The 18,833-nt window shown below is 40.1% G+C and overlaps 1 protein-coding gene across 2 annotated transcripts in view; it reads left to right on the forward strand.

Moving 5' to 3' along the window:
- Positions 1-18,833, forward strand: part of GSK3B (glycogen synthase kinase 3 beta) — a 150,001-nt gene that overhangs the window by 101,073 nt on the left and 30,095 nt on the right. For both annotated transcript variants that reach the window (XM_032098462.1, XM_032098463.1), the window contains exons 7-8: positions 5,789-5,886; positions 17,217-17,312. In XM_032098462.1, the coding sequence (XP_031954353.1) occupies positions 5,789-5,886; positions 17,217-17,312 (194 nt within the window). The remainder of the gene's footprint in view (positions 1-5,788; positions 5,887-17,216; positions 17,313-18,833) is intronic.

Raw genomic sequence — 18,833 nt, forward strand, 5'->3', positions numbered from 1 at the left:
TTACAACTTTACAGAGTTTTTCAGTGGTCAGGCACAAATATTCATGTTGGTTGGGTGCCTTCATAGCTTGTATAGTTTGGGCCTTTGTGCACCTTTGTCTATGAATTCTGCAAGTGTGTGTGTTTGTCCCTAAAGCTTGCTGGGAATGGGCATCGTTTACTTCCTGCATCTAATTTGTAGGAATTTATTACTGTTGTTGGTTGGTTGGGGTTATTTGGAGGGGGGAGAGGAAAGTGGGGGGCTGGTTTGTTGGTTTTTTCCCAAACCAAGCCCTTTGGCTATCCCTTGACAGTGTGTTGGCTGAGGCTTCTCCCTTGCCAGTCTGTGTGTTTTATAGCATCCCAGAGTATGTTGATGGCATGGCTCTGGCTGTGCTGATCTTATGGGTGGTGCTGCCACCGCTAAAAAACCCTGGGATGGCTGCCCATGTTCCCCAACACTGTCCTGGAACAGGCACTGGAGTAGGGGTGGGTGCAGATGTTTCTGTTGCCACGTGCTCCTTTTGTGTGAAAAGAAGCTGTGCAGCTGAGCTTTGCCTCAGTCTCATGCATTTTTTCCCTAGGTGAGATGGTGGGGCAGGGGAGGGCTCACCAAATATCCTCTATATATCCTATATATCCCTCCTGGGGGTGCTTCTGCACAACCAGGGGCTGCTGGTTTCAGTGCATTTGCTCCACTGCTGCCCTGGCAGGAGCTGGGAGCATTCCAGAGGGAACATTTATAGCCACTGGCAGGGAAAGATTGATCTGCTTGACTACTGCTGGCTTCTCTTGGGGTATCCAAAAATAAGTATCATGAAGTTGTTCATTCACTTTCCTAGCAAGCGCAAGTATTTCACCTCAGCAGTCTGGAGCAGAAGCTCTTCTGCAGGCATCTGCAGTTGGCCTGTCTCAGAGTTTCTTGGAAGAACCACCACAAGGTATATCCCAGAGCTGTTGCCAGTGAGAAGTATTTGTTTCTTTCTCAAATGGCAACTTCCTATGCTGAAAATAAGGTGTGTTAATTCACTAAACTACTCTACCACCTGTCATTGTAGTGTCATCTCTTTATTGCAAAAGATTAGAGATACCTGTGTTTAGCTTCTGTTCCAAATACTGGAACAAACATGTCTTTTCAAGCACTTCCATGTTTCAGCCTTACTCTTTCTCCTCAATCCGTGGATCTGTGGTGGCTTGATGTGCGCAACTTCCACCAACAATAGCACGTGTGCCTGTAATCCTGAATTTTGCTCTTGTTCAGACATCCCAAAAAATTGTTTCAAACAAGCAGCAGTGAAAAGCACTTTGGGGTCTGGCATTTGGTAGCTAGAAGCTGTTGATTTTATGACTTCCCAGGACTGCTTTTCTGACTCTTGGTTTGTTTCCACAGTTTCTAGAGCAGCAACTTTGAGTCACCTCCAAGGTGGAGGAAGTCCATCAAGATGAAGGGATAGTGAGGCAGAGATGAATAGATTAGGGTAATAAAAAAAAGTAGAAAGATAAATACGCCCCATAAAGTGTCAGATAAATGAAAGTTCTTAATTTGTACTTAAGTGGATGAGAGAAACCTTTTTCCCCCCGCTTCCTCCTTCATGTCCTCCAAATAATGAGTTAGAGGAGCTAGAGTGTAATACAATGAATGGTGCTTGTGCTGTGAAGAAGAGGGCCAGCTTTTCAGCTTGGAAAGGCAAAGTTTGAGATCAGAAAAAGTGAAATTTGTGGACAGGGCGTTAATTTCCAACTGAAAATGGCCATTGCATGCTTATAGAATTAAAGCTAAGGAGTGTATTTTGCAGGTGGTCCTCCCAGATGCCACTTTCTGATTTAAAGAGAAATACTTGTTTTCTTACGTTCTATATTGCTAAGAATGCATTCAAAAGCGAGGGCATTACAGAGATTATATTATTTGACAATGTCCATCTAACAGCTCTGAAGATCAATAAAGCAGTAGAAACTTAATTTAAGAAAAGTTTTGTAGTACAAGAGGCTATATGAATTTTTGTGTGTTTAAATTAATGGAGGTAGGTTAGGTGATGATGGTATTTGTCTAAGTGTTCTTTGGTCTAGGAAAGGTACGGCATTAGCTACCATTATAATGTGTGAAAACTAACCGAAATAAGCTTGTTTGAAGGTTGCTGTTGCCTGGCAGTTGTATTTACTGTCTGTATTGTTTAGACTACATTGCACTGAAGTTATGAAAAAAGTACCCTTGCCTGCTTTCTTAAAATTAATAGCTTTCAGTATTTTCTCCTAAAATTGCATGTTGTCCCAACTAGTTTGGTGTGAGGACCATTTGTTGCCTTATTTTCTTTTAAGATTCTCTCTTACCTTGTTTATTAGCTAATTTAAAGCATGTGAATGAGAGCCCTCGTTTGCTTTAATTAAATTGCTCATACTTAAAAGAAATAATTCAGAAAATGCTTCTTCTCCCTTGAGAGCAGGTAGTTACACCACATATTAATCTGTAGCAGTTAGCTCTGACTCTTCTAAGACAGAAAAGTGTCTGGGATGGAACTATCACTTCCTTTAAATAACGTGTCTTTAAATACAGAAATTAGTACTTGTTTACGTCAGGCTTGAGGAGAAATGTTACCATCCTAATGTGGTAGATAAATTTTAAAACTCAAGATATAAAGGATGTGAGGAAAAAAGGGGCAAACTATCCTGGAACCAAATTTTAGTCCTGTTAAAGTCAGTGGCATGAATTCCATCAAGTTTCAGCAGAGATGAAATTTTTTAGTTTGTTCTTTATTGTACATTGCTTATCAAGAGTTGTATAAACACCTGTGTAGATTATGTTTTGTTTCTGTCTCTGCTTGAAGCTGCTTGAGTTAGCCTGCACTCTCTGGCTTTTGTTGAGGATGCTTCAAGAATTTGTCCACTTCCTTGCCCAGGGAACATTGCCCAAGTCCTAATTTGGAAGCTGGTGAAATTACATGCCTGGGAAAAAGTTGGGGATTTTGGAATGCCTGTGTTCTACTTCCCTGTGTGTTTAAAGTGTTAGCAAGTGAAATCAAGAAAAAGTAAATAAGACTTTTAACAAGACATTAAATTACCTGATTTGGAAGATTTCAGTGCATAAGGAGCTACTGCATAGGTTTCTGATGGATTTGTTGTATGTTTGAGGGATTAAACACAGCATGAATGCAGCAAGTATTCCAAGACATTGCCACCTATTTCCTCATGACCTACATCCTTTTTTTCCTCTGTTCCCATGCGATGCCCGCGGCTTTCTCATGTACCCTCTGCTGTTTGTTCTTGCCCTTCTTGAGCAAGGACTTCTACATTGTTTGACTTGTTTGCAGTTGCAGTTTGGCAGGGCTGGGGCAAGCCCGGTGCTTCCCCCAGGGACTGAGCCCTCCTCTCCTCGGCAGCAACACTGATGCTCCCTGCTGTTTTTATAAAATTTTTGTAATGGATTTGAGACTTCTGCCCTACTTACTTGTCTGAAACAGGCTGGTGGAGTGCAAAAGCATTCAGGGAAACTAGGAAAAGAAAAAACAGCACAAAGCCAACTTCATGGAGCAGCCAGACCAGAAGGTTATTTAAAACAGTTTAAAAAAGCCGCGGTCTAATCTCAAAAACTTAATGATAGCATAGTTTCTAAATCTTAAAAGGAAGTGAATTGTGATTGATGACTTACTCTCCTGTCAGTTTTGTGTTTGTATATATTCTGTCAAATATTTTTCCTTGCCATATATAACTTTTTCACTGCAAAATAAGGATTGGAGTTGTAAATAACGATTATGGATTTGGTGTAACTACTTGTTTTGTAAAGGACAGTGTAAAGGACTCGTTTATTTAAAACCTTTTAAGGTATCTTTAAATAGACTTGTAAATTAGAGTGCTCTGACTGTTTAGTACTTTTAATCTATTCCTTCAATACTTCTGAAGAAATCTTTGCTTTCTGCTGAACTGTTGTGTAATTCCTCTAAACCCAATATGCATGGGAGGCACAAAAAATGATGCTTTGCATCATGGTTTTGCGGTATGTGTTGGTCCAACAGCAAGAGCTATCAGAGAGAGACATTGATTAGCAGTTAGATGCAATTAAACACTCTTTACATGATTCCTTCTTCATTTGTTGTCCAAAAGTGATTTTAGCACCTTGGTGGCCATATCCGCTCATATTAAATGTGACTACAAGATTAAAAAGTGTCATCGTGTATATTTTCTTGTTGAAATTCAAGACTCAAACTTCAAATTTTTTCTGGTTGCTGTTTACATTGTAAGGAGTTACTTTTTAGGATAAACCCTGATGCAGTGTTTGTACCAAGACATTAGGTAAAAGTGCCTCCATTTGACTTGGAAGCAAATGATTTCAAAAGCTGCAGTAATGACATTGCTGTTTGTCTACTGTGTGTTCCAACTGAACCATATTCTTGAGGAGGGGAAGTATTTTTGCACAGCCCTCTCACTCTTCTTCCTTTAGAAATGGGGAAGGGAAAACTGTGTTCTAACTTGCAGATTAATTTGTTATAAATCTTGAATTCCTGAAAGCTTCTTTTATTTTGCACCAGTGTGTAGTGGTTGCGACAATGTGATAATAGATGTCTTAGAGAACTGTCAGAGATGTTTTCCTTACTCAGACCTTTAGCCATAAGTGGCAGTGTTGTGTGTATCCTGCTTCACAGAACCATGGAGTCATAGAATGGCTTGGGTTGGAGCAGGCCACCTCATTCCAACCCCCTGCCGTGGGCAGGGACACCTTCCACTAGACTGGGTTGCTCAGAGCTCCATCCAGGCCGGCTTTGAACACTTCCAGGGATGGGACATAATTTAAATACATGAGGGAATAAGGGTTTCTGTTGTAGCATAGATCATCTCAGGTGGAACAGGTCTCAGGAGGTAAATTCTCATGGGGGAAGGCTGGTTCATAGAAGTAGATGAGACTTTAAAGAAATATAGATGGAATGGGACTGGTTTTCCCTTTTGGAGCGTTACTTTGTATTTTAGTCTTTACAGATCTTCTGTTGCTGATTGCTTGTTTGAGACTGGATTTTAGTGTTAAGGTTTCAGGTATGCATTGAACAATTGATGGCTTTCTAGAAAACCTTTTAATGAATCTATTTTTGGGGAGAAGCAGTTCTCTGCATCCAAGTACAATGCTTCTACTGTGTTGAGCAGCTTAAAATCCCATTTATTTGGTGTGCAATTACATTAGATTCTCACAAATACTTGATAAACAGTGTTTACTGCATTGTCTTTGTTACATTTTTCATTTTGGTTAATTATTCCAAAAATAAAATGCTATATTCTGTAGTGCACTTAGATACCTTCCTAAGTTGCCGCTGTAGTATTCAGTTGCCTAATTATTTAAGAAGATATACCTGCAATAGATGTGAAAAATGTCTTCATGTAGGAGGAATAGCTCCTAAGGACTACTTGTGGCTTTTGGTATACATACGAAAATTAGTTGATGGCTTCTTCTACAGATGCTGTTGACATGTGATCTGTGACTTGCAGTTCTGTTGTTCATCCAAGCTGGCAAATGGAACTGGGATAAAGATTAGATCCTGCAGTGGCTAGTTAGAGAGGCTGCTTCCCAGATCCCTTAATCATCATGTACTTCAGGATACCAGTAATACTTGCAGTATTTGACTTTTAAGACTGTCTTCACGCCATTGTTTTATACCAGGTATCTGGTAACATTAGGATAGGAATGTTTTTTATTTTTAGCTGTGTTACATACACAATCAAACATGGCAAAAGATAAAGTAAGCAGTTTTAAATGGCTGGGTTTTATATGAATGGCTTAATATGTGTATTTTACTGATACCTTTCCCTGTCCTCCACTTCTCCCTTTTTAGATGTGTGGTCAGCAGGCTGTGTATTGGCTGAACTGTTACTAGGACAACCGATCTTTCCAGGTGACAGTGGTGTGGATCAGTTGGTGGAAATAATCAAGGTATGGAATGTTAAAGTGTTGTTTTGACTGCATTATTCCTTGGGAATCAATATGAAGACATGCACTGTTACAAACCGGTGAACATACATGTATTCTGTCACCATTGTACAGGGTTTTGCATTTAAACAGTGTTTGAAAACACTTCTCATGCTATTTTGATAACCTGATGGTCTGTACTTTCTCTTCTTCCAGTCATGCGTAATGATATATCATCTTTTATTTATACTGGGGCTTTTTCCATCATAAAGGATTGCACTTCCAATGTGCTTGGAAAAAATGCTTGCATCTGAGCCAATATTTATTAATGTATGATTTTCATTCTTTAAGAATCTGTCTCCTTTTCCTTTGTTGCATGCTGTTAGTACTTGGTTTTGAAAACATTATTGTTAAATTCCTTGTGCCAGATTCTTCACATATGTGCTTGCCTTCTCTTCTTCCTTCCTCCCAGCTCTTTTAAAATGAAAGGTGAGAAAGGGCACTTCTTTTTGCAGATAGAGAATCAGGACACCTAGGGCAAAGGTACCTTCCACCTGAAGGGTTTTGTTTTTCAAGGTAAAAGAACTAGTGTTTCAGTATATATAACACTCATATATCACTTATGTCCAAGCACATCTTGATTGATTTCATTTGGTAAGCTGTGAATATTCTGTGGCTGTCAAATTAGAGGCATGGAAGAATAGTTCATAGATTGGTGTCTGACTTCCCAGCACCATTGTCTACCCTACCCATTTCATCTTCTGCAGTGAAGGAAACAAGATTTCCGGAGAGAGCAGTATAATTTTCTTCTTAATCTATACTATGCACATAACAAGGTGGCATTGTTACAGAGGATACGATGTGTTCCCATGCTGTTCAGTTTTATTGATTTCATCACCACAAGGAAACTGTAATAAGAGAATTTCCTCCTTGATTTTGCCACTTAACTACTACCTTGATGCATAAATATTTGTGTGGCATGCATGTGAAAAGCCCCTCAAAACCCAAATCTGTGGGTGAAAAAGTAGAACTTCCTACTTGTCTGTGTCATTGACTAGAAGAGCTGCTGATGCCTTTGTCCCTGTCCTAAGAGAGTGTATGACATGGACCAACACTGACTGGTCGTTCTCCTGCCTGAAGGACATGGGCTGGTGAAGCTCAGGGGTGTGCTGTGACCTGTCTAGGCTGTCACCCCGCCTCTTCCATGTTTTGACCACGCAAACCTGGCTTCTGTTACAGTGAGTTTCTGTCTGTCCTGCTGGACATCCTCCAGTCAGCAACTTTCCCCTGGAGAATCCATGTCTTGCACATACTTCTCCTATGACTTTCATGATGTCTCTTACTGCCTTTCTGCCCAGTGCATTTCAAACTCAGTTTATCCAAGTTGGGTCAGTTTACTTAGGAAACATTAATGAAAAACTCGAGTTGCTATCAGATGTGGGGCTGATGATGGTACAAGTGACAATATTTTTTCCTTTTGAGAAAATGTCTTGGAGCAGTTTGCTGCTTTTTGCTACACTGCTTTTGTGACATGTGGAGGGGTCCATGTCAGAGGACCAGACCTCCTCAGGATTTCGTGTGATAACATGTGGTGTTTGCCTTTGGACATTTCTGAAAAGTCCTGGTTTGTTTCTTGATTAGTGTCTGAAATCCTGAAAAACTATATGTAATCAAAGAATCAGCTAGGTTGAAAAAGACCTCCGAGATCAAGTCCAACCTGTGACCCAGCACCGCCATGTCAACTAGACCATGGCACTAAATGACACATCCAGTCTTTCCTTAAACCCCTCCAGGGCCAGTGACTTCACTACCTCCCTGGGCTATCCATTCCAATATCTAATCACCCTTTCTATGAGGAAGTGCCTTCTAATGTCCAGCCTAAACTTTCCCTGGCACAGCTTAAGACTATGTCCTCTGGTCCTTCCGCTTGTTGCCCAGGAGAAGAGCCCAACCTCCACCTGAATTTTTGTAAATAGAACTTTATATCATGGTGACTGTCCATGGCTTGATCAGAAATCTTAGAGTAGAGAGGCCTTATTGGCAAAACCATAGTGCTCTGCCCTACCATTGCTTTGATTACACAATGTGAAAGTAAAATAATCAGGAGATGGATGGTTCAATACTGACGTGCTTGGCAAGCAGAAATCTGTGGTTTGGTTGAAAGTTTGCTAGAAGCTGTTAACATCAGTTCTGCACTACTGAAGAAAACATCTGTGAACCATTAATTTCATAGCATGTATGTGCTCCAATTTTGGAGCTTCTGTGTTTACACTTCAGTTGTATTGAAGCAGACAAGTACTTCAGTAAAATTGCTGATAGCCTTTGTACCATCTGTGGTGATAACTTCTTGACTAACTCATAGCAGTGACAATATAATACTGGCAAACTAATGTTATTTCTCAAGACAGCTGAAGGAGTACCCAGTGTAAGGGGTATGTCAGTAAATTATAGGCTGAAATTATGATATTCACCTTTGCAGAAGCAAATTTCTGAATAATTTGTTTAAGTATAGAGAGGGGGATACTTAATGATCGTTCACACCTGTGTTGTGCTGGGGTTTTCTCATCTTCTGTTACCTATGTAGTCTACCACACATAGGAGTTAAGTGAAACAAAATGTACTGAGACAGTATGTGTTAGGAAAGTCTGAGGGGAAAAATACTGTAAATCTTAGAGCAGTAATCACAAGAAAGGATGTTCACTGAAAATTGAAGAAAGTGTAATGTAAAATGTGAGCCTGAATGGATGGGTGCCATGTTCTTCTGCCAGTATTTGTTACTGATGCAGTATATATATTCTGAAGGCAAGACTGGAAGAGAAACTGAGTGCAAGCTGGAGAAATGGGTTGCTTTTCAGTGCCCTTGTCTCCCTGATCTTCTGTTGTGAAGTTTTATAAAAACTATTCAGAAAATCTGTAGGTGAAGGTGAGAATACCGAGAGAGTTACAATTGAGAATATTGTGTTCAAAATCAACAGCCATGAGACATTGTCTAGGAAAGGGGATAGCAAGGTGCTTCCCTTGTAGCACTATATTCACTTCAAAGTATTTCTCATAGTGGGAGTAGAGGGAGAAAGCGTGTTTACCTCAAATTTTTCCTCACCTTTTGAAAATGGGGAAAAAGCAGAAAGGGAGGTCCTATTTTTTCTATTCAGCCAGCTGTTGGGAGGGATCTGTCCCAGCTACTGTGTATCATTTAAAAATGACCAATATCAAATTAAGCAGATTTGGTTTTTAACTCTGCAAAGAAGACATGAAACATTCTGCTCTTATGCACTTCCAAAATGATGCCTAAATTCAACTTAGATTTGAAAGGCTGGTATAAAACAAGCAACCCACGCGAGTGCGTTTGAGTTTCGTAGCCTCAGTACTGTTGAAGACGTGCAATTCTGCAGCATCAAAATTACCAGAAATGTTAAATCTTGGTGCATCGTGTAAAACGTGATGCTGTAGAAAGTTTCCTTTAGAGTAGGATTCATTAAAAAAAAATTGACAGATGGTGTCCACCTCTTCCATTTGCTGCCATAGAAAACTAGTACTTAAAGCTTTCATTGTAACACAGACTTATTTTAATGCTAGCTGGCTGTGGGAGAAGCAGAGCTGTGGGATCTGACTGTTGTAGGATAGCAGTGAGCTTGGTAGCAGCTTGCAGGCTGGGACCTGGGAGCTGCTGTTTGATTATCTTGAGTCATGCTTTCCAGATAGCTTCATTGGAACTGTGTGTCTGAAACTTAAGGGCAGGGAAAATTGAGTTTTTTGAGTATTTTGAATATTTTGAAGTCCCAAAAAGGGGCTATAGTAAGAAAATACTTATCCACACATTTGGAAATGTATTGTACTTTCATTGTTTATATTTGATTGATTCCACTGCAAGAAGAAGTCAGTTTAGAAACTTTACTGCTGGTTCTTATCAATTCAAGATGATTGAGTCACAGTCACACTTGTGGCATTTTTTTGAGCCAAGATAAATTTTTCAGTTGTCTCTTCATTTGCTTACTCAGCTGTGATTATTCAGAGTTTATTTCACAACACACCAAGTGGATGCTACACCTGGCTGTGAAGTTTTTTGCATTAGACTGGATTATGACTTCAAAACACCATCACATTAGATTAGTCCTCCTTTCTCATGCAGTTCTTGATGGCATCCCCTCTTTAGCTGTGTTCATGGTGATGTATCAGTTGGCACAGCTTGTCCTTCCTGCAGGCTGTATGCTCAACATCCTCAGTCCCTTGCTGCATCACAAGCATTTTTGGCTTTTGACAGATTTTGATACACTTTCAACAGTCTTCATGGAGCTTCATTTCAAGCAGTCTTGCAAGATCTTTTCCCTTTAGTTGCATCTGGAGTTTCTCCAGACCTACTGCATATTTGCAAACTGCTCTGAAAAACTGTGCCCCTCTGGAACCACAGCATCACATTCATGTGAATCAAAAGTCCTCGTCCTTTAAATTTCTTTCTCTTGTTTCTATTTCTTTAATTATGATCTTTCCACATGTTCTCAGTCTGGCTGAGAAAGAGACAGCTTTGACCACTTAAGCCCTAACAAAAGGATATTTGGTATAGGGAAATACTGTCTTAGAGCTCCATCTGAAGAAATAGTTTAAACCAAAGTATACTCTTCTTGAATACTCATGCTATTACAAGAGAGAAATCATGTGCTGTGCTTTTTCCAAATTTTGATCTTGAATGGTGACTCTTCCTTCTTATTTTTAGCTCTTGCTAGCTATTGCAAATGTTAGGTTGTCCCATGGCTGGGAATATCTCAAGTGGGTAACCCAATATACTCATTAAAATTCAGGTCCCTACTGGCTTTCAAGTGACATCTCCTTCAGAAATGTGCTCAGTTTCTGAAACAGGCACAGTGGTAGTGTGGATTTCATCAGTGATCCCATAAAGAGACCATGTACAAGTAAACACTACAGCTCAGAGCAGTCATACGTCTTGTACCTGATGGGTTCTTCCAGCAGCCCAGGAGAGTTGCAGTTGCCACTTCACTAATTAAAATCCACTGTGCAAGTGAGATCCTGCTGAATACAGTTTGAAAGAAGGAGCTCTTAAGACCACAGGAGTGATTTTTCTTTGAGATGCAGTCAGGACAGACTCCTTCATGAATCTCCAATCTTGTGTGCACAGCTTGCAGTGCAGCAGTGGTGTCTGCAGGACTGCCACGCTCCCTGTGAAAGCTTGGGAGTTTGTTGACATTCCTGGCCCCACAAGCTCTGCAGCATCCCTTCACCATCAAGGTAAAACTGGCTGGCTTTTCAACTTTTCAGACTAAAACATCTTCAAGTACAGTTCCTGCAGACAGTAGTTACTCTTTACTCCTCTTGCAGAAAGTGAACCTCAGAAGTGTAACAGGCTTGTTTCTATGATAATTATCTTCTGAAAGTTTCTGTTCTTCCCCCACTGCTCCTCTCAAAAGCAGAAAAAAAATGATCTCTGTCAAAGGAATGAAGCAGCAATAATTGTCTGAGCAGCCGTGGGACATGGGGAGGACAGCATCTGCCAATCTGCCTGGTGTTTTCTTTACCGGAAGTACTTTTTCCGTATGCTGCTATTTAGAGCATGAGATGAATCAACCAACTTGCGAAAACTGCAGGAAAGAAGAGGGGGTTACGGGGTGGGGGTGGTGTTTGCTTTGAGTTTCTTGGTTGCTACTGCACTGTGTGATTATTCCTTGCACCAAAACTGGCATTTCATGGCAATTTAGGAGGAATAATAAGATCTTCTTCTCATAGTTCCTGGGAAAGGAGGAGCAAGGGGGGGAAAAGTGTATGAAAAAGCAAGTTCAATAGTATCAGGAATCCTATTCATGTGTAAGTTTTTGGGTTCTTGACAGTTTTACTGTGCCTAATGCTAAGTATAGACTGCAATTATAATACATGGCTCATGCTCAAATGTCAAGGTACTATTTTGGGCTCAGTTTTTGAAATAAAATAAATCCAGTTGGAGTAGTTAATGGGCAGAGAGGAGCCTTCTCTTCTGGGAGAGTAAGCCATAGGAGAGTGTGTTTCATTTTATTGGATGTGGTCCTGGTGCTGACGACCTGCCTGCGTCTGACATGGGCTTTCACATGGGTGTTCTGTCCTCAGCCCTAAGGGAAGTCTCCTGGCATTTTTTTCCCCTCATGAATCCCCACATCACAACTTGGCTGATCCTGTGCCTCACTTAATTCATCACTTCCAGCGCTTGCAGGCAGGCAGTATAAAAAGTTGATGGGCAATTATATTCATGTCAGCAGTGACAATGGGTTTCTTCCTATTCCTGATGTACAGCTCCTCTTGTGTTTATGAATAGAAAAAAATATCTATATTTAGTTGGCTCTCACTGTTTGACAAGAAAGTGTTTTTGAAAGGAAGTGTATATGAAGTGGGTAAGTTTATTTTACTTTCTACCACAGACCTCTTGAAGTATTATCTCAAGCCATGTTTACTGCTTGAGATGTCTACACTGTGGATTTTTTAAATAACTATTTGGCACGCCTCTCACAACTTTCTGAAGAGGTGCAGTCATGTTTGCAGAAGTATTAATTATGCCATCTGGTAAGCCATAAACATCAGACTTTTAAGAATACATTTCTTCATAAACTTGCACAGTTTTCCCAGGGAAGACCTCTATGCCACTGCAACCATGGCTTTCTAGAGGTTTCTGGTTTAAATTATCACCTTCTCCCCTCTCTAGTTCAGTTACTACCAGCTGGAGCTTCTGAACCCTTGGTGTCCCTATGCTTCTAACTGATTACATTTTGGCAAATGTTCAGTAGTAACAATATCAATGGTTGTCATAAAGGGCCTTTATTCCACTGGGATTTGTTGAAACTTTTGCAGTTTCCTTTTCCTCTGGTGTTGCAACAGTGTGGGTTTGGTCATAAATGACTCAGTGCAGTTTTGCATAGTGAAGCAGGTGTGGGCAGCAGCTGTCTTGGTACTGAGGTGTAACTGAAGTGTCTTTTGGAGCTGAATAAATCCATCTTTTCCTCCTATAAAAGTTGATTGTAAGAACATAAATTGAAAATCTTTCTTCAAGATCAGGGCTTATTGCAGGTTCTTAATCCCCCCTTCTTGTTTAGTAAGGATGTATTCTTGTGAGCCTTTTTTTATTGTAGCTTTTCTTTAACTGCAGGAGATAAATACCATTACCCTACCTTCACAAACCCTGTTCATGAAAGAAAAATGCTTTGGGGAGCTTCATCTGTTACAGATTAATGTCAAGGGAAAAACTTGACAGAATATATTGTGAAACCTGTTGTGTTCAATTTTTGTCCAAGGAGAATCAAAGCAGTGTCTGTTTCTCAGCAAGTGTATTCTTTAGTTAATCTTAGTAGATAATGCTTCTTTATTTTTATTTAAGACATGATGATGACAGTCGGTAATGAAGAGCAAGACTACTTGACCTGGCATCTTCACTTGCAGGAAGAAGATGCCTTGTAGTCTCACATAGACCTCCCCTTCATTCATTTGAAAGTTGAGTCTTCATTCTAGTTACAGTTAATCCCATTGGACAACCGTGTTTTTATTATTACAGTACTTTGGTTCTCCTTTTGTTTTTCAAGTATTAAATAGAAAAAAAGAAATCCAATTTTTTCCTTGATAATATCACTTTCCATAAGACTCCCCAAGTAGAATAGTATGTGCTAATCTGCATTGACCTGACTAATTCAGTATTGGACCCTGTGTTTCTTAAAAGCTCTCTGGCTTCTGGAAGATCAGTGGGGATCTTACCAGTGTACAGAGTACGTGAAGGGAAGGTTGAAAGAGGGAGCCAGTCTCTTTTTCTTTGTCATCCCGTGACAGGACAAGAAGAACGGGCATAAATGAGAACACATGGAATTCAATCTGAACACAAAACAGTTTTTGCTGTGAGGGGGGTCAAACACTGGAACAGTTTACCCAAAGAGGTTGTAGAGTCTCTGTCCTTGGAGATGCTCAGAACCTGTCTGGACATGGTCTTGGGCAGACAGCTCTCAACAGTGCTGCTTGTGCAGGGGGTTTGGACCAGATGACCTCCAGAGGTCCCTCCCAGTCTCAACCATACTGTGATTCTGTGAAAGCTCTCCAAGGAACATCTGCTCCATAGTATATTCAGAGTTGATACAGCAAGAGCAGCTGTTTCATGGAGTAATTCTGCCAAACATGAGCACAGTCATTTATGCTTCTTTCTCAAAAGAAGAATTTTGACCAATTTTTGCAGCAGCTTAAGTGATTGCTGTTACCAAGGTTACTTGAAGGTATTCCTAATATACTGAAAATTTTGTATGAATTAGTGAGGTACAATTTCAAATCATGTAGCAAACAGAATTGGTGTGTTGGGAGTGAGGAGAGATCCATTACAGGACCTCTTCAAGATATGTCAAGTACTGGTACAGTTTTATAGTTTATCAGTTTATTCATTGCACTGTTCTCAATTGTAACTTCCATTTGACACAGTCTTTAAAACTTCTATTCTTCCTTCCAAACTACTTCTCTTTTCAGTTTTTGGTTGGATTTTGGGGTATGTTGGTTTGTGGTTGGGTTTTTTTTCCCCTTTATCCACTTTCAGTACAAATTGGAAGCGCAGTCTGGTTTTACAGTCTCAAGATAACAGAGTAAATACACTGTGTAGCTAATATAAGTCACTTTTCCTTTTGTACAGTTATTTCATGTGTCAAAGGCTGCTATATAGCTGAAAGGTCTGACAATCCCTTCTTTCAGCTACCATGATCCCTCCTCAGTACCTTCTTTTCTAAGCATTCATGAAAATTTAAGTGCTGTTGCCTAGATGCCTGTGCTTGATCTTAGGAGTTGCCCTCTCCCATCATCTGGAGTTACAGCTGTGCTTTTAGTAAAATGTATGAATAGACTCTGTCTGTGGGTTCTTCCCTGAAATTGCCCTTGCTTATCTAATCTGAGTTCTCTGATGCTATAGGTAGTCTCTAAATATACTTGCACTGTGTAGGCTCCTGTTCTGAGCAGCCTTGGCAACTGAGCCAGTTTGATGAATTTTGGCTCTATTAAAAATAAATCTACTCGTTGCTGCTTCTTAGAAAAGCTATTAAAAGAATTTTTTGAGGAGGAAAGGGTATAGGAGGTAAACATGCTTTTTTAAAAGTATTGTTTATACTAGGGAGGCCTGAAAATTTAGCTCTTAGGAATGGTAAGAGAGCAATAGAAGTTGCCCATCGTTTTTCAGAAAGTTAATTTAAGTAATCAAAAAAAACTTCCCAGGTTTTAAAAATTAATTTTATTCTGAATTGGGATGAAAATAATATTTAGGGGTGTGGAATCCCCATATCTTTTAGAAGTGGAAAGGTTTGAGAGTGATGGTCATCAAAGCTTTCAGAGCAGCACCAGCCTGGCAAGGCTGGCAGCTGGGTGGCTGATGCTCTGGTGGGTGCCAGACAGAAAACCAGCAGGGAAAGGGCACATTTTCCTTTCAGTTCTTTTTTCCTTTGAAAGTTGAGCAAAATGTATGAATCTGCAAATACTCTCTTTTTTTTTACCCCCTGAGCAAAAAACAGTGTTTTCAGACACACAGAGAAAAATCTGCTGTCATCTTTGAGAGTAACCCTTGGCTTTTAGAATTAGGTGGGGTTTAAATCCTCATGGGTGATGTGAGCTACAAAACAATTAGTGTTCATTTTGTACAACTTGTCAGTCAAATTTGTTAGCCAAGAAGCAACTGTATGGACAAGTTGCAGTGTTTATTTCCTCTGCTGCTGCTCTTTATTTAAAAGGTTGCTTTGTGGGTAGGATTTTTTTATTTGTGCAACTCTTACTTAAAATAGCAAAGAGATACCAAGTTTTGTTCATAATACCTGATGATAGTTTCTCTGTTGCACAAATTACTCAAATAGCATTTACCTTGCTCTTTTACCACCTTACTTGACTTTCTAGACTGCATTTTTGTAATTTCCATTCTTCTAACAGAATGAAAATGTACATAGATACCAAAATTTGTAACCAGGTATTTCTTTATCAAGCAGCAAGGTAGAGTGCCAGCCTTGTGTGATCATTTGTTGCCTGATGGTGACAGTGCAGTTTGATGAGATGAGATGATAACATTATGCTAAGCTATGTGGAGGGATTTGTCATGGGGCCAGAAGAGCATCACTACAGGTTTCCTATAGATGAGCCTGAGCCCAGCATAGAGGAGCGACTCCTGCCTTCTGCCATTTCCCTTTCTCTCTGCAGAGCAAAAAGATGCCCAGAACTGGGTGCAAGCAGAAAACAATGGGATTTCTAGAAGATACCTTGCAGTTTTTATATATAGCTAGAAGACATTGGTTCTCTCACACTCGGTGCTAGCTGAAAAGAATGCGCTAATGCCATATTGTCGGACTTATTCCCTCAAGGGATTTCTGAAATCCTTTCAAAATGTACCAATCCCTACAAAGAGATGTGCCACTGTTTGTTATTTCTCATACAGCTCCAAATTTGCGTCCATAAGTAACATTGTGCGGATTCTGGGAATGAGAAGTTCAGTTTTTGAAAGTAAAGCAGAGGTGGTATGCCTTTTAGGTACTTGCAGGTTTGATTTAAACTAAGTCTGTCCTCCATGTGGAGATGAGGAAGCACTGCCCAAACCCACATAGTTTTGTTTGCGGGGTGAGCAGGAGATGCTGTCTGGCTCTGCTCAGCAGTAACTGGCTGATCTTTTAAGCTTGTCAAAGGACCGCTGTTTGTGACTTGTAAAATACAGTCTGTGTTACTCATCTGATCCTTAATCAGCCGTAAGCAGTGAACTGCAGTTCCTGAATGTGTTTGGTAGTACTGTTTTGTATAAACCTAATTAAAGTGAACTTTCTACCCCACCAAAATATCACTAAGTTTGACAGAGATGCTTTAATTTTGTGAAAAACTGTATAAAATAATTAAATTTTTGACACTGGGCTTGGAGCATGAACTGAATTGCCAGCAAGAGACTACTGATGTTGCAGCAAGGGCCACAAAGGTGATTAAGGCACTGGAGCATCTGTCATATAAAGAGAGGTTGCAAGAGCTGTCACCATTCAGCCTGAAGCAGAGCAGGCTTGGGGGGGGGGGGGTCTCATCAGTGTGTATAAAAGCCTTGTGGTGTGAGGGAATGAAGAAATAACAATGCTCTTCTCAGTGTAGCCCACTGACTGGGCAAGTGGCAGTGGCACAGAGTACAACACATTTTCTACTCTGGACAGTGGTCAACTGGATGAGGGTGCCCAGAGAGAGGACCTGCCTCTTCTGGATGAAAAAGTATTGTTATTCTGCTCTCAGCACTATATTAACTTACTAGTTACATAGATTGACTTCAGTTGTCTCAATGTCTGATAGGTTATACTTCAGTCTTAATTCCTTATGAAGCATATCTAAACAATTTGCCCTTTTCTTTCTCTCCTGTTTAGGTTCTGGGAACGCCTACAAGGGAGCAAATTAGAGAAATGAATCCAAACTATACTGAATTCAAATTTCCTCAGATTAAGGCACATCCATGGACTAAGGTGAGTCTATATGATCTGAATAATAAAGATGTGGGCTGAAAGTAAAAATTGAAGTTGTTCAGTTTGTTCAGTGATTTGGTGGCTTTCAGTCTAAACTGAGTGCATTTAACTAAGCTGGGGACCTGCAAACTTTTGATGTAGCTAAGGAGAAGAAGATATTGAAGCAGTACACTGTAATATCTATAGATCTGGGGGTTTTCAGGTTGACTATAGGTGGGTTATTTATTGTTTTGTTTTGTTTTTTGACAATGGTGTGTGTGTTTCTAGCAGATTGCAATATATCTACATAGTGTCATGCTATCAGTTGATACGCACAAAAGTCAATAGAAATGAGGAAAGTGTTCTAGTACTTCTGTAATGCTGTTGTTATGTAGTGTGATGAGGGCTGACAGTCACTTTCTTAAATGCTTCTCTCATAGATAATACTCTGTTTGTACTTCTGTGGGTGTGCTGTTGAGTGGAGATGCTTTTTCTTGTAGTTACTTCTTAAGATTTCTTACTATCTAGCTTTCATAGGGAGACACCAATGCAGCACATGCAGGCAATATTACGACCTCCATGACCAAAGAGGAAACTGCTAACAGTGAAACAAATACATTGCTGCACAATTAATTGGTTGTCCATGTATCAAGCAATGATGAATATTTGACTTGGGACAGAGTAACAATCATTTAGTTAGCCTCTTGGGTGTAGAATAAGTTAAGTATTGAGTCTTACACAATTGAAGCCTGGGTGGTTAATATTTCCTCCTGCTGCTTGAGAAATGTCTGATATAGTCCTAGTGTATTTCCATCCTATCCTAGCATTCAGGTTTCCTTCTGTTAAGAAAGTAACATCTGTGTGTGGAAGGCTTGCATTCCTAGCTGAGCACATGTCCAGGGCGGACTCTTTTGGACCAAATAGCCTATGGTGGTAGAACTGCTGAATAAACCAATTAGAGCTAGTTGATAGCAGGCCACATAACTGACAGGTACATGCCAGGGCAGTGCTGCATGTCACTGTTTTTACGATAGATTCTCCAATGAGTTACGTACCTTTTCCCCACTAATCCATGGTTTGCATTTCCATATCAGTTACTTTCTGTGTGTTGGTTACGTGATGTATAATAATACGGGAAATCAGGAAATCCAGCAAGGCTTTTTAATACCATATGTTAATGAGGGGAAAAAATTGGAGCAGATGAAGTCCCTGGGAGTGGTCTCTTCAGTTTTAAATTGCATCCTGGTAAAAGTCACAAGAGTAAGCCCAAAAACCTCATCGCACTGCATATTAGGTTCACATCTAAATTCTTGCATTGAAGGTATTTGGATTAGGAGAGGTTAAATTAATATACAGTGGAGTAGAAGTGCAGAGCTGTACTGTAGGACAGGGAGTTGAATTGCATAGTTACCTTAGATGCTTAGCTTGAATATATGAATCATCTGTATGCACCCGATGGTCTCTTAGAACACAACAGAGGTCTTTTGGCAAATGGAAGCTTCACAAAAAGACTGAAACTTCCTTCTAAAGAGGGTGGTTTTG

This window comes from Corvus moneduloides, chromosome 2 (assembly GCF_009650955.1).
Source record: "Corvus moneduloides isolate bCorMon1 chromosome 2, bCorMon1.pri, whole genome shotgun sequence".
Taxonomy (NCBI): Eukaryota; Metazoa; Chordata; class Aves; order Passeriformes; family Corvidae; genus Corvus; species Corvus moneduloides.